The sequence below is a fragment of the Rhineura floridana genome, chromosome 12 (assembly GCF_030035675.1).
Source record: "Rhineura floridana isolate rRhiFlo1 chromosome 12, rRhiFlo1.hap2, whole genome shotgun sequence".
In the NCBI taxonomy this organism is placed as follows: domain Eukaryota; kingdom Metazoa; phylum Chordata; class Lepidosauria; order Squamata; family Rhineuridae; genus Rhineura; species Rhineura floridana.
In genome coordinates this window covers 11,707,508-11,720,671 of record NC_084491.1, presented here as the reverse complement: position 1 = coordinate 11,720,671, position 13,164 = coordinate 11,707,508, and the positions used below count along the sequence as shown (strand labels likewise).

At 44.9% G+C, this 13,164-nt stretch overlaps 1 protein-coding gene across 10 annotated transcripts in view; it reads right to left on the bottom strand.

The window, feature by feature from the left end:
- The window catches only part of FGFR1 (fibroblast growth factor receptor 1), a 126,040-nt gene that overhangs the window by 41,073 nt on the left and 71,803 nt on the right, over positions 1 to 13,164 (bottom strand). For all 10 annotated transcript variants that reach the window (XM_061592556.1, XM_061592560.1, XM_061592552.1 and 7 more), the window contains 3 exons: positions 10,202 to 10,285; positions 8,808 to 8,983; positions 1,418 to 1,541 (listed from right to left, as the gene is read on the bottom strand). In XM_061592556.1, coding sequence (XP_061448540.1) covers positions 1,418 to 1,541; positions 8,808 to 8,983; positions 10,202 to 10,285 — 384 coding nt within the window. The remainder of the gene's footprint in view (positions 1 to 1,417; positions 1,542 to 8,807; positions 8,984 to 10,201; positions 10,286 to 13,164) is intronic.

Genomic DNA, 13,164 nt, shown 5'->3' with positions numbered 1-13,164 from the left:
GGTGGAAAGCAGCATCAGTCAATCAGTTAAAAGATCCAACACAGCAATCCCTAAAATCTCAAAAGGCATGCTGAAAACAGGTGGGTCTTCAGTGCCTGCCTACATACTAGAAGAAGCAGCCTGACAGATCTCCACAGGAATCATGTTACTGGATCAATGTTTCTGTGATACTAGCAAATACCAGATCTGTGATTTTCACTATGCAATCTATCAATGTAAGTTGTAATTTAGTGATGTTTCAGGGGGACTCCTTGTAAAGTAAAGTAAATTCAGGAGGATCCATTTAATGATACTGGATCTGATTTTTACCCAGGCCTCCATGAAAAAGCAAAGAACCTGTGCATGTACACCTGTGCACTCTCTCTCGATCTGTTGGGAGTAGGGTGGGGGAGATAGAACCAGAGGGCTGTGCTCCCGGCACACTCAAAATCTGAAATGTGTCTACAGGCACAAAAAGGTTGGTGACCCCTGAAGATGCTCTTGAACCCCCTCCTCCCAGCCTCTCGAAACAGTATAGTATCAGACATGGAAATAAAAGCAAAAGTGCCTAATCTTGCAATATTTTAAATTAGCTTTTTAAATTGTATTTTAAATTGTATTTGTTTTTAGTTACTGTAAACCGCCCAGAGAGCTTCAGCTATGGGGCGGTATAAAAGTATAATAAATAAATAAATATGTACTCCAGCTGGAGAATCTGGTATTATGCTATGCATGCATTTGCACACACACAGGCTCTTTCTATTGCTACTTTTTAAATTTTGTAATTCTGACAATTTCTAGTGGGGAAGGATTGTAGCTCCATGGTAGAACACATGCTTGTGTGCAGAAGGTCCTAAATTCCATCCCCGTCATCTCCAGGTAGGGCTGGGAGAGACTCCTGTCTGGAACCCTGGAGTGCCACTGCCAGTCAGTGTAGACAATACTGAGCTAGATGGACCAACGGTCTGACTCAGTATAAGGCAGCTTCCTATGTTCCAACTCTTTTGGCCTATTCATGGAGGCATATGATTGCATCTTTGTTTTTTGTAAACTGCTTATTCTACAATCAAAAATGTTGTTAAATAAAATAAATACATCTCCTGTTCTGATGCTTTCATATTACTCCTACTTCAACCATCTACTCTTCACTCACCAGAAATTCACCCACCAGAAACCCCAACACTGCTGCTGGCCCTGCGGCAATATTGGCTGCAGAGGCAAGAGTAGCAGACCAAGTAGCATGCTGAGATGGAAGTAGGAATCAGTCAATAGTCTAAAGGAGGAGCCGCTGCCTTCAAAAGCAGAAGCTGAATGTTCCCATAATCCTACCTCTGGAACAAGAAGATTATCTTTCTAGGTAGGAATTTATAGCAAACATCTACGACTCCCCGCTCTTTCAAGCCTCCCCATCTCCCTTCCTTTATCCAGATCTCCTTACCGACTACATCAAGCTGGTAGGTGTGGTTGATGGTTCCGTACTTGTTCTCCACAATGCAGGTGTAATTGCCTTTATCTGATGGCACAACTGAGTCCATGATGATACTCCAGGTTGCATGACGAACCTGTGGGAAAGAGGATACAGACTGTTCAGGAAGGTTACCTGCTGATAAATGGCTGTGAAGGAGGAGGGAGGGAGGGATGAACTGCTCTGGCCTCTTTTGCCTTTTCATCTTAGAGCAGGGCCAAAGGTCTCGCCAGCTCCTGTGCCGTTTGTTCTAGACTGCACGTAATTGCAGTCTGAGGTCATGTTTCCCCGTTTTCGTTATACAGAGGGAGTAATTGCTGCCAGCTGCCGGGCTGACCACAGAGCCAGCTACATGTGGAAACTGATATTATTGACGAGTGGGACGAGTTTCCTTGGCCAGCACAGGAACCGGTCCTGAAATTCCTCTAGCTGGTCTCCCACACACAAAAAGGCTCACCATGCCCATGTCTAGCCAGGGTGGTGCAGATTATGCACGTCACAGATGAATTCATTTGCACAAGCACCACATATAGCATAGAATTTGGATTTACACAATCCCATCTTTAAACTTTTATTTATTCATTTAATGGATTTATATCTCACATTGAAAACCCTTGCAAGACAGCTCACAAAACAGTCAGTTATCCACGCTCTGGTAACCTCAAGACTGGACTACTGCAATGCGCTCTACGTGGGGCTACCTTTGAAGACGGTTCGGAAACTGCAGCTCGTGCAAAATGCTGCGGCCCGATTGTTGACTAGGACCAAACGATCTGAACATATAACACCTGTTCTGGCCCGTTTGCACTGGCTGCCTATATGTTTCCGGGCCAGATTCAAAGTGTTGGTCTTGACCTATAAAGCCTTACACGGCGCGGGTTTGCAATACCTGATGGAACGCCTCTCCCGATATGAACCTACCCATACACTGCGTGCAACATGGAAGGCCCTCCTCCGGGTCCCGACTCATAGAGAGGCTCGGAGGATGACGACAAGATCTAGGGCCTTCTCAGTGGTGGCCCCCGAACTATGGAACAGTGTACCTGACGAGGTGCGCCTGGCGCCAACATTGCTTTCTTTTCGGCGCCGGGTTAAAACGTACCTCTTTTCCCAGGCATTTTAATATATTTTAGTATATTTATAACACTCTGGTATACTAAATTAATTGTGTAATATGTTTTTAGCTTTGAGAATTGTTATTATGTGTGTGGTAATTATTATGTGATTTTATCTTATTGTATTTTTATATCTATGTTGTTCACCGCCCAGAGAGCCGTTGGCTGTGGGCTGTATAGAAACTGAATAAATAATAATAATAATAATAATAATATATACAAATTTAAAAACAGACCAGTAAGTTAAAACAATTAAAGATACCATGAGCGAAGTCACAGACGGGGAACCTGTGGCTGTTCAGATGTTGTTAAGAGTTTTGCTCCCTTTAGTCCCAGCCAGCATGGCCAACAGTCAGGGGTGATGTGAGCTGTAGTCCAGCAGCATCTTGGAGGGCCACAGGTTCCCCACCCCTGAGCTAAGGGGAACAAGAAAAAAACACACACACAAAAATATTAACCTTCATGATTTAAGAATAATTTACTGAATGTGTGTGGATGCTCAGTGATGGCTCAGAAACAAAACATACATAGAAAATACAAAGAAAACTTGCATGGCAGGTTGAATCCCCTCTCTCACATGATAACTTCCTATGTGCAGGGTGTTCTTTTCATGGGGGAGCATTCTTAAATGCAAGCTCACACCACAGCCTCACACTATGGAGTGGCACAATTCAAGAGAAACTCTGCTGCTGGATTCTGCTGACTGTAAAAACAGGGCTGGTGTTAGCAGCTGGCATCCTAGGGCAACTGCCAATGTCCTGGTGCCCTAGGAGGAAGGGGAATGTTGTAAAAATGGTTTCAGCTTAAAAGTCCCACACATGTTTTATGTTGATATTGTGGCAGCAACTTCTGCTTAGATTCTCATTCCTCCCTTGTTTCCAGATTTCTGGACCAGATACAGACACAGAGCTCCATCCAGGAATGGAGTGAGATCAACAAAGTAGTAACTGTGGCTGAATTTCTAGTAACTCATTAGACTTTCTTGAGACAACAGCCAGTTTCTAGAGTTAATTCATCTAATAGTCACCCTTCCAGCCATCCACTTATCCCTGGGTTAACCTACATGGAAAGAGGGTGCCCATTCCTTTATGAACTTGAGCAGGAGGAAATCCTGCAGAAGTAGCTGTCCTGGAACTCTTTAAAGAAACAGGTACTATCTCCTTAGGTTGGTATGTAGACATAGTGAAGTTTAGGGCATAGTGTCAGCTAGTTCACACTGCACCACACACTAGTCTTGTTGCAAATGCTAAAGAAGTTTTTTGTCATTGACTATACCCAGCAAGTCAATCAGGCTGTGGACACACCATACATGTAAAACACATTTAAAGTACATTGCTTCATCCAAAGAATCTTAGGAACTGCAATCTACCCTGCACAGAGCTACACTTCCCAGCAGTGCCCTTAACAAACTATAATTTGCAACAGAATATCATGTGCTGCAAATGTGCTTTAAATGCATGGTGTGTATGTAGCCTCAGTATTAAGGACTGCTTAAAGCCCATAGAGCTCTGGAACCTGAATAAAGCTTGTAGATCAACACCATCACCCAGAATTGAGGTCAAGTTCAGCGTATGGTACCTAGATGTGTAGAAAGGCCTTCCAAACACTTGAGAATCATGGATATTCCAGCGATATATGTTTAACAATGTGAGGGAATACTCCAAGCCATCACTCCTCAATATATACTGATGGGTAGGGACTCCATGCCTAAGCCATAACTGAGCCAAGACAAATCCCTTCTTTCCATTCTTAAGGTGAGGCATTCGACTACAAATTGAAGAATTAGTTTTAACCGGGGATGGGGAACCTCAGGTCTGGGGGCTAAATGTGGCCCTCCAGGCTTCCCTATCTGGCCCTTAGAACTGTCCCTGGACCATACCCATCACTGACCCTGCTTCACACCCTGAGTGTTTCTGCCTGGCTAGAATGTGTCTTTGAATTCTGACAATTCCTCTTGCTTTGGATGGAAAACAGAGGTACCAGTATGGGTAAAAACTAGCCTACAGTGCAAAGATACCATTTACATCTGTTGCTCCACCCACTTTTGATTCCAGCCCACCCACCACTGGTCCTCAAAAGGTTGCCTAAGGGAGTGTGGTCCTCAGGCTGAAAAGGTTCCCCCACCCCAGGCTTCAACCAAAGAAGCTTATGGCTGCTCTGGCCTTCCCACAGTATTCGCCACAGGGCTTCCAAGTTGGAGTGTGCTACAAGTAGTTAATTTATTTATTATTTATTTAATTTAATTTATATACCGCCCTAAGCCCGAAGGCTCTCTGGGCGGTGTACAGAAAGATAAAAACAAGCACAATATATGAATACAATAAATACAATGAATCAAGAAACAAAACAACAAACAATAAAAGAACCAAACAACATCCAGAATACAAAATAATGATGAAAATGCTATTAAAACACACTTTAAAATGCCTGGGAGTATAAAAAGGTTTTCACCTGACGCCGAAAAGATAGTAGTGTCGGCGCCAGGCGCACCTCATCGGGAAGGCTGTTCCACAGTTCGGGGGCCACCATGGAAAAGGCCCTAGTTCTGAGCTTCTCGATGGGATGGCACTCGGAGGAGGGCCTTAGATGTTGAGCGCAGTGTACGGGTAGGTTCATATTGGGAGAGGCGTTCCACCAGGTATTGCGGTCCCATGCCGTGTAGGGCTTTATAGGTCAGAACCAGCACTTTGAATCTAGCCCGGAAACAAATAGGAAGCCAGTGCAGACGGGCCAGAACAGGTGTTATATGAGCGGACCTTCTGGTCCGCGTCAACAATCTGGCCGCTGCATTCTGGACTAACTGTAGTTTCCGAACAGTCTTCAAGGGCAGCCCAACGTAGAGCGCATTGCAGTAGTCTAGTCTAGAAGTTACCAGAGCATGAACAACTGAGGCGAGGTCATCACTGTCCAGATAGGGACGTAGCTGGGCTACCAAACGAACACTGCCAGTTATCCAAAGTCTATGAACCCTGCCCTCATAGCAGCAGACACTGGTTCACTGGGGCTAGCAAGGCACTGCTCCTCCTGTCTTAGACTGCCTTCAGCCACCCTGCACCTGGCTGTCAGCTTCCTCCTCCTCCTCCTCCTCCTCCTCCTCCTCCTCCTCAGTTTCAGTGTAGAACTCAGCAGGTACAAAACTAGATAGGTACAAAACTAGAATTAGGCCACATCCATATCACACCTTTATTCCACTTTAAACAATTGTGGCTTCCCTCAAAGAATCCTGGGAAATGTAGTTTGTGAAGGCTGCTGAGAGCTGTTAGGAGACTCCTATTCTCACAGAGCTTCCCAGGATTCTTTAGGGAAAGAAGCCATGACTGTTTAAAGTGGAATGATAGCGGAATAAATGTATGGTGTGAATATGGTCCTTGCTGCCCCTGCCTGTTGTCGGCTCTGGCTCCACTTACTGTTGGGCTCCTCTACTTCCGCCCTATGGACACCAGCCAGCATTACCTCATAGTGGGCAAGATCCTGACCTGAGCATTTTTTTTTGCCTTGCTATCTATTAGGTTAAATGGCTTTGGGCAAGAGCCTTTCCTCAGGTGGAGCTTGAGCAGGTCTCCCACAGGTGAGGCGTGGCATTCCACCTCCCACTGCAGCTGCTACCAAGGTTTGCTGGGACTACGGGCAAGCTAAGCCAGCAGAGCTTCAAAAAGAGCAGAGGGATTAAAACTACGGGAGGTGCAGCAATGACTTTCTCTGGAAAGAGTCATTACTTCCAGGAAGTGACAAGGAGCCGTTGCTTGATCAGGTTCAGGCTAGGAGAAAAATGACAGATTCATTAAAGTCACTATTGATTCCTCAGGCACAGTCTCTCTGACCAGACGCAAAGATTAAATAGGGGGAAAAGAAGGACAGGATGGCTCCTACCTGTGTTGGCGGCTGTGGCTAAAGGAGTTTTATTATTAGCGCAGGGTACTGGGCTAAGCTAGCAGTGGGAGGTGTAGAGGCCGTGCTGTGCTTGTGAGTCACTCCAGATGGAAACAAGTTGTTCTAACTGGAGGCAAATGGATGAAGCATCCAAGGCGAGCCAGCAGCACCCGCTAGCAAGTGCCAGAATGACTTCTGCATTGTCGCACTTTCAGCCAAGACGCCTCCGCTTGGCTTTGAAGAGGTTCGGAGATGACGAGACCAAATCTAGCTGGCGGCAGGCCTTGCTTGCAAGACATGTGGAGGACACTTTTCAAGCTGTAACAGGCACTTAATCTGTCAATGAAGCTGATGTGGCATAAGGAGCCCAGGGGAAGAAATGACAATGAGTCATCAACAGATTACAGATTTTGTTGATTAATCACCTGCTTTACAAACAATCACTTAATTGATTAAATCTTACATAATAATATTCCACACCTGTAGAAATCTGCTTTCCCTTTCCAAACCATTCTGTTGACAAGGGCAGGGTAAGTATATTATTACTATGAGTATGTCTACATTTATATCTCATTTTTGCTCCAAGGAGCTCCAAGGAGCGGCATACATGGCTCTCCCTCTCTCCATTTTATCCTCTCCACGACCCTGCAAAGTGTGTTAGACTGAGACTGACCCCAAGGTCATCTAGCAAGCTTCCTGGCTGAGTGGGGATCTGAACCCTGGTCTCCCAGGTCCTAGTCCGACACTCTAATCCAGCCTTTCCCAACTAGTGGGCCACCAGATGTTGTTGGACCACAACTCCCATCAGCCTCAGCCAGCATTGCCAATGGTCAGGAAAGATGGGAATTGTGGTCCAACAACATCTGGTGGGCCACTAGTTGGGAAATGCTGCTCTAATCCAAGTTAGCCAAAGTGGTTCCTTCCAGATGTTATTGGACTACAGCTCCCATCACACCTGGAGGGCACCATGTTGACTATTCCTGCTCTAACCACTTCATGCAAGGATGGGGGAACCTTTTTCAGTCTGAGGGCTGCTCTGCCTTCCAGGAAACCTACTGAGGGCCACGTGCCAGTGGTAGGTGGGGCCAGTGGCAAACATGGGTGGAGCTATGAATGTAAATTTTACCTTGCATAGTAGGTTAGTTTCTACATACATTCTCACTTCTCTATATCCTCCATCCTGGCAAGCAAGAGGCATTCCCAGAGTTTGAGGACAGATTGTAGCCAAGCAAAAATGCTCAGGGTGTGAAGCAGAGTCAGTGAGGGTTGTGGCTTAGAGAGAGTTCTGACGGAGAGGCCTGGAGGGCTGCATTTGGTCCCTGGGCCTGAGGTTTCTCACCAGTGACTTAATGCTAAAATGGAATGGAAGGCAACAGGCTGTGTCTGGAGAATCTGCAATGTTTTACCCAAAGGAACCCCCCCCACCACACACACCATCATTTATTCCAAGGAATGGCATGGGGGAACTTTACTGCTTCCTCCTCCTTTATGAACCATTGGTGCCACTGTGGCATCATCTGTCATTCCCCACTAAATGAGGGAAGTATGAGATAGCTTACCATTTTTCTTAAAAAATAAACTACCATTCCTTGTTAAAAGAGAAAAGCTGTCTTTTTACTCACCTATACACATACATTTCTCTTAGACCAATCAACTAAAGCAGCGGTTCCCAAACTTTGAACCCCTTGAAAATTGCTGACAGTCTTGGTGGACCACTTAATCATTTTTCTGCTTGTTGTAGCTTGTTGTTCTAGCATTGTGCTAGATGCTGTATTATTTTTAATTGTGTTTTTATTGCTTCTTTCATTTCTTATATTGTATTTTATTGTTTTACAATTTGAATTCCATAGAATAAAATACAAGATAAGCAATAAAAATACAAGCAGAAATCAGTATGAATATTTGATATGGACACTTTGTGGACCACCTGAATGAAGCTTGTGGGCCACTGGTGGCTCAGGGACCACAGTAGGGGAACCCCTGAACTAAAGCTTGATTAATTTACCAATTAAACAAATTAAAAAGGCAGCAGCCCTGGAGAAAGCTCTTCTTTTTCATTAGCACCTTAAAATATGGGCATTTCACCTGAATGTACCAGACATGAGTATCGCCCTGCCAACAGATACATTTTTATCTTCACCTTTACTATGAAACTTATGAGAAACTTATGGCACATTTCTTACATGGTCCTAGAGAAGACCCTAAAAAAACTCAAACTCAAATCCACTTCAGCACCTTGGACAGCTCCTTGAAAGTTCAGACTAAAACCCGGAGCAGATTCCACTGCCCCACTGACATGTCACCACCAACTGCCACTGCTCAGAGCCTCCTCTGTTCTCTTCAGAGGGGCTCCAGGGGCAGACAACAGAGACTCCTACCTTATATCCACCTATACGATGGTCAGGTTTGAATTCCTTGCCATTCTTCAGCCAATGCAGCGAAGGGGTGGGTGTCCCACTAGATGGACACCTAAATTTCACGGTCTTGGCAGCTGGGACAGCATGAAGCTTCTTCTCCATCTTCTCAGGATATGTCCAGTAAGGTGGAATGGCTTCTGAAGGAGATGCCCCCCCCAAAAAAAACCCCAGAAAAAGGAAGACAGACAGACATGGGAGTAAGTTGGGCTTCTCCAATATTTAGCACATGGTGAAGGGGGAGAGATGCATGGCATTGGGAAGTACATGTCTTGTGACTAGAAAGCAGTGCAATTCTCCCTTCTCAAAGAAAAAAACCCCCCATCAGGTATGGCAGGAGTTGAACTGGGTTCCCAGTTCTCTGCACCACTAGAACTGCTGCTCAGAAGAAGCAACTTCTGAATGTTCAAGATGGGATACTTTTACACAGCCCAGAATCCTCCTGGTCCCCAAAACCAGGTGATACTGGAGAACCAATTGCGTCCCATTTCTGCTGCTCTACCCCCAGAATGGAGAATTTGTTGCTGAAGAAGACTAGATCTGTGCCACTACTGTAAGTGCCTGCTTGCCACCTAGCCCATCTTATACTTGCCTGTCAGTATGCCCCAGGAACTTGTCAGCCCTTGGACATAAGCGTGTGACACAGAGGTTAGACATGGTTGCCAAGATGATAGACAGTTCACCACCACCCAAGGAGAATGAGACATGAGTACTTCCTTCTGATTACCCATAGGAGGAGGGAGTGTTGTTGACTGAGTTAGTTTGTGACACTTTAAGGCAGGGCTGTGGAGTCGGTACGCCAAACCTTCGACTCCGACTCCACCCAAAATTGCTTCCAACTCCACAGTCCTGGAAAGGGTTGTAAATGTCTTTTTAAATTGGAAGCTCTCATAGGAGCATTTTTATCACTGCCTGAATATGCGCTGATCTTGGCATCACAGCATTTGTCTTCATCTGGGTCCTGCGTCATACACTGACACACAAAATGTTTTCCACCTTGAGATATGGTGAAATGCTCAACTACAGCTGACTTCATGGGAAGCTTCTTTGACATTTTGTATTTATATTTTTAAAAATTTGTCAATCAAAATTTATTTTGAAGCCGGAGTCGGTACATTTCTTCCGACTCCGACTCCATCTCCACCCAAAATTGCTTCCGACTCCACGACTCCGTCTCCACAGCCCTGCTTCAAGGGCAAAAAATAAGTGGAATTGCAGGCAGCACAGGAGAGTGTCCACAAGCAGATCTCAGCTGGAAAAGCATCACAGCTACCAACCGAGTTTGTAAGACAAAACACCTATCTGTGTTCGGGACTTGTAGCTGACAAGTTACATTAACTGATTAATCTCACACGTACGATTTGGTTTGGAGTTATCTGCCTCCTTCTCCTCTGAGGAGGAATCATCGTCATCATCATCATCTTCGGCAGATGGAAGAGCATCTGGAAAAGAAAGTAGGTGACGTCAGTTTGAGTTGAGGGCATGCTAGCCTGCAATGATGCAGGCGAAGGGAAGTATGTGTTGCACTGTAAGCTGTTCTAGTGGAGACATTACAGCTGTGACTCTCTTCAGCCATACACACACACCCCTTCCATAACAAGGATGATGCTGGGCGCTTGCCTGTGAGATCATGTTACACCAATTCTACAACAGCTGCACTAGTTACCAATTTGCTCCCAGGCACAATTCAAAGTATTGGAAGCTACTTATAAAGTCCTAAATGTCTTAGGCACAGGATATCTTAGAAACACATCCCTGGAACTCTCTGCCCATTACTTTCGGCACCTGCTTAAAGTATTTCTGTTTAGGCAAGCCTATCCAGACATATAATACTAATGTATGTTAATCTCTTTTTAAGTCTACCGCAGTTTCGATCATTTAAAAAAATGTTTTGAATTACTTGTTCTTAATAGCTTTTATTGATAATTCTAATGTTCTTTGTAAACCACTTAGAGGTTGTTGGTTTTTTTTTTACAAACAAGTGGTATATACATTTTGTTAAATAAAATAAATAAAAATCTTGCCCCTTCCCTTCAGGAGTGGCCCTTCTCTGTGACACATCTAGGGTAGAAGCACATTTGAGTGGGATGAAGGGGGCCTTCTCAGTGGCTACACCCTGAATATGGAACACCTTTGTCCTGTAAAGTGTGATTGGCTCCCTCCCTTCCTGTTTTTTTGCTGCTTGTTAAAGATGGTTTTATTCCAGGAGGCTTTTGCTTATGTGGCAAATAATGTTTCTATGTTTTGGTTTTAACTGCTGACCCTGTCTCAATTGTTGTTTTGATAAAACAGTAATTTTTGAAATGTTGTGTTGCTGCCCTGAGTGGTACTTTTGCAACAGGATGGCAGAATATAAATGTTTAACTAAAAATACAACTTAAGGAAATCAGGATCCACTGGACTGTTGGTGCTCTGCTGGGCCTCGTAGGACAGTAAGTGGGAATTGGAGGAGATGGAAAACTACAGGACACCAAAGAGGATTATCTGGGTGAGAACAGGCTCATAAACGTGCAGGCAATTTTGCTGACTTTATGCTGAACCTCAGAGACAGCTTGCTGCTTCCAGAGACTCTCACTGGCTCAGTGATGCAAGGATAAGCCCCTTGCCTCAATCTTGGAACTGGTGGACAGACGCTTGTCCCTGCAGTTGCAGTGACCCTCAGCGGTGCTCAGGGTGCCTCAAAAGTGCAGGGAGGGACAGAGTTTTTGGCAAGCACACATTTCAGCTGGCTACTAAAGCTAGGCAGAGTTTGTAGATGCTTGTGGTTGGGTTGGCAATTCAGGAGACTTTTTGGCATGAGTGGGAAACATTTGGCCCTCCAGATGTTGCTGAACTACAAATCTCATTAGCCCCAGCATTGCCAGTGGCTAGGGATAATGGGAGTTGTAGTTCAGCAACATTGGGAGGGCCAAAGGTTCCCCTCACCTGCTTTTAGTCTGTCACTCCATATGGATTATCAACTCTATCAAACAAACAGCTTAGCACATGCAAGAATTGTGCCTGGGCCATACCACCTCAGCCTGGAGATGAAAGATCACATGCTTCCTGTTTGTGTTTTTTTTTGCAAGGGGGGGAATCCATAAAGCTAGCATGTCAGGAGATGTCTAGAATTCTCCTTGTTATCAGTTTTGCTGCAAGCAGAATATTTCTTTAAATATGCAGATGTTCTGAAACATGTGATTCTCCTCACTCCCTGTCTGCTATCAGTAACCTGAAGTAGCATAGTCCAGGAAAAAGTTTTATCCTGTGATGAATTGTTTGTCTAGACAGAATCTCATAATGACAACGAGAGTGGGAAAAGTGGGGGTTTCCCCACCCTGCAATTTACAATCACGGTTCGATCGTGCAATTTGGTATCCCAACACATAATGCAAATTTAGCAAATTTGTGTAATTCCTTATTTTGTATAATTTTTTCTGCAAGAAGTTATTTGTGGGAAGCAGCAAAGATGGTGCTTCACGCAAAGCCACTGGAATTCTTACTGAACCACCCCTCTCTGGTTTCTGAGCTTTCAGCGGGCTTTGCCCACATCTATAACCATAAGGGCTAAAAACTAGATTAAAAAAAAAAGCCAAGATGCTCAAGAAAGCGAATACTGTACCCACTTAATGCGTTCTAGACTTTTTCCGTAACCACAGAATTGCATCATACACAGAACTTTGTCGTTGTTGGAGTTGTTACTGTAGAGTTTCCAATGCCCACATCATTTTTTTCTGCTCCACCATGGTCTCTGGTCAAACTGGGGATTTGCCAGTCTTTGTAGCACTTTCAAGCACAACCTAGGAAAACTGAAACGCTCTCTTGGAAGCACAACCAGCGCTTCCTGCCTTAGATGTGTGCTCACTGTACTGTGACTATCCTGGGAACCTATTAGATTATGTCCACAATAAGTAATTTTCTTCCTTCAGCATGACCCCACATGGGTTTGGCACTTTAAGAACTGTGGAGTCTTTTAAAGGATGACATCTCCATCACTGTTTTGGGCTTTGTCCACGGACAGCCAACCCGGTTGGAAGACCTCTGTGAAGCCTCTGGGCTACAACTTACAAACAGTATATAGTGCAGCCTCCTGCAACCATGGTGGTAGATGCCCCCAGACTCAAGCAAAAGGACCTATGGCTTCTGTCAACAGCCAAAACAAGGGCCCTGGGGAACCCACCTTTCCAAGATCTGCAGGGAATTGCAAGGGGATGGGGGGCTGATCTCAGAGCTGGGAGGGGAGGGTCTTCTACCAGCAAGGCGAGAACCCTCCAAGGCTGCCCATAGAGCTAACCCTTTTGGTGTCATCGTATCAGCATATTATTTCAAGGATGTATCTAAT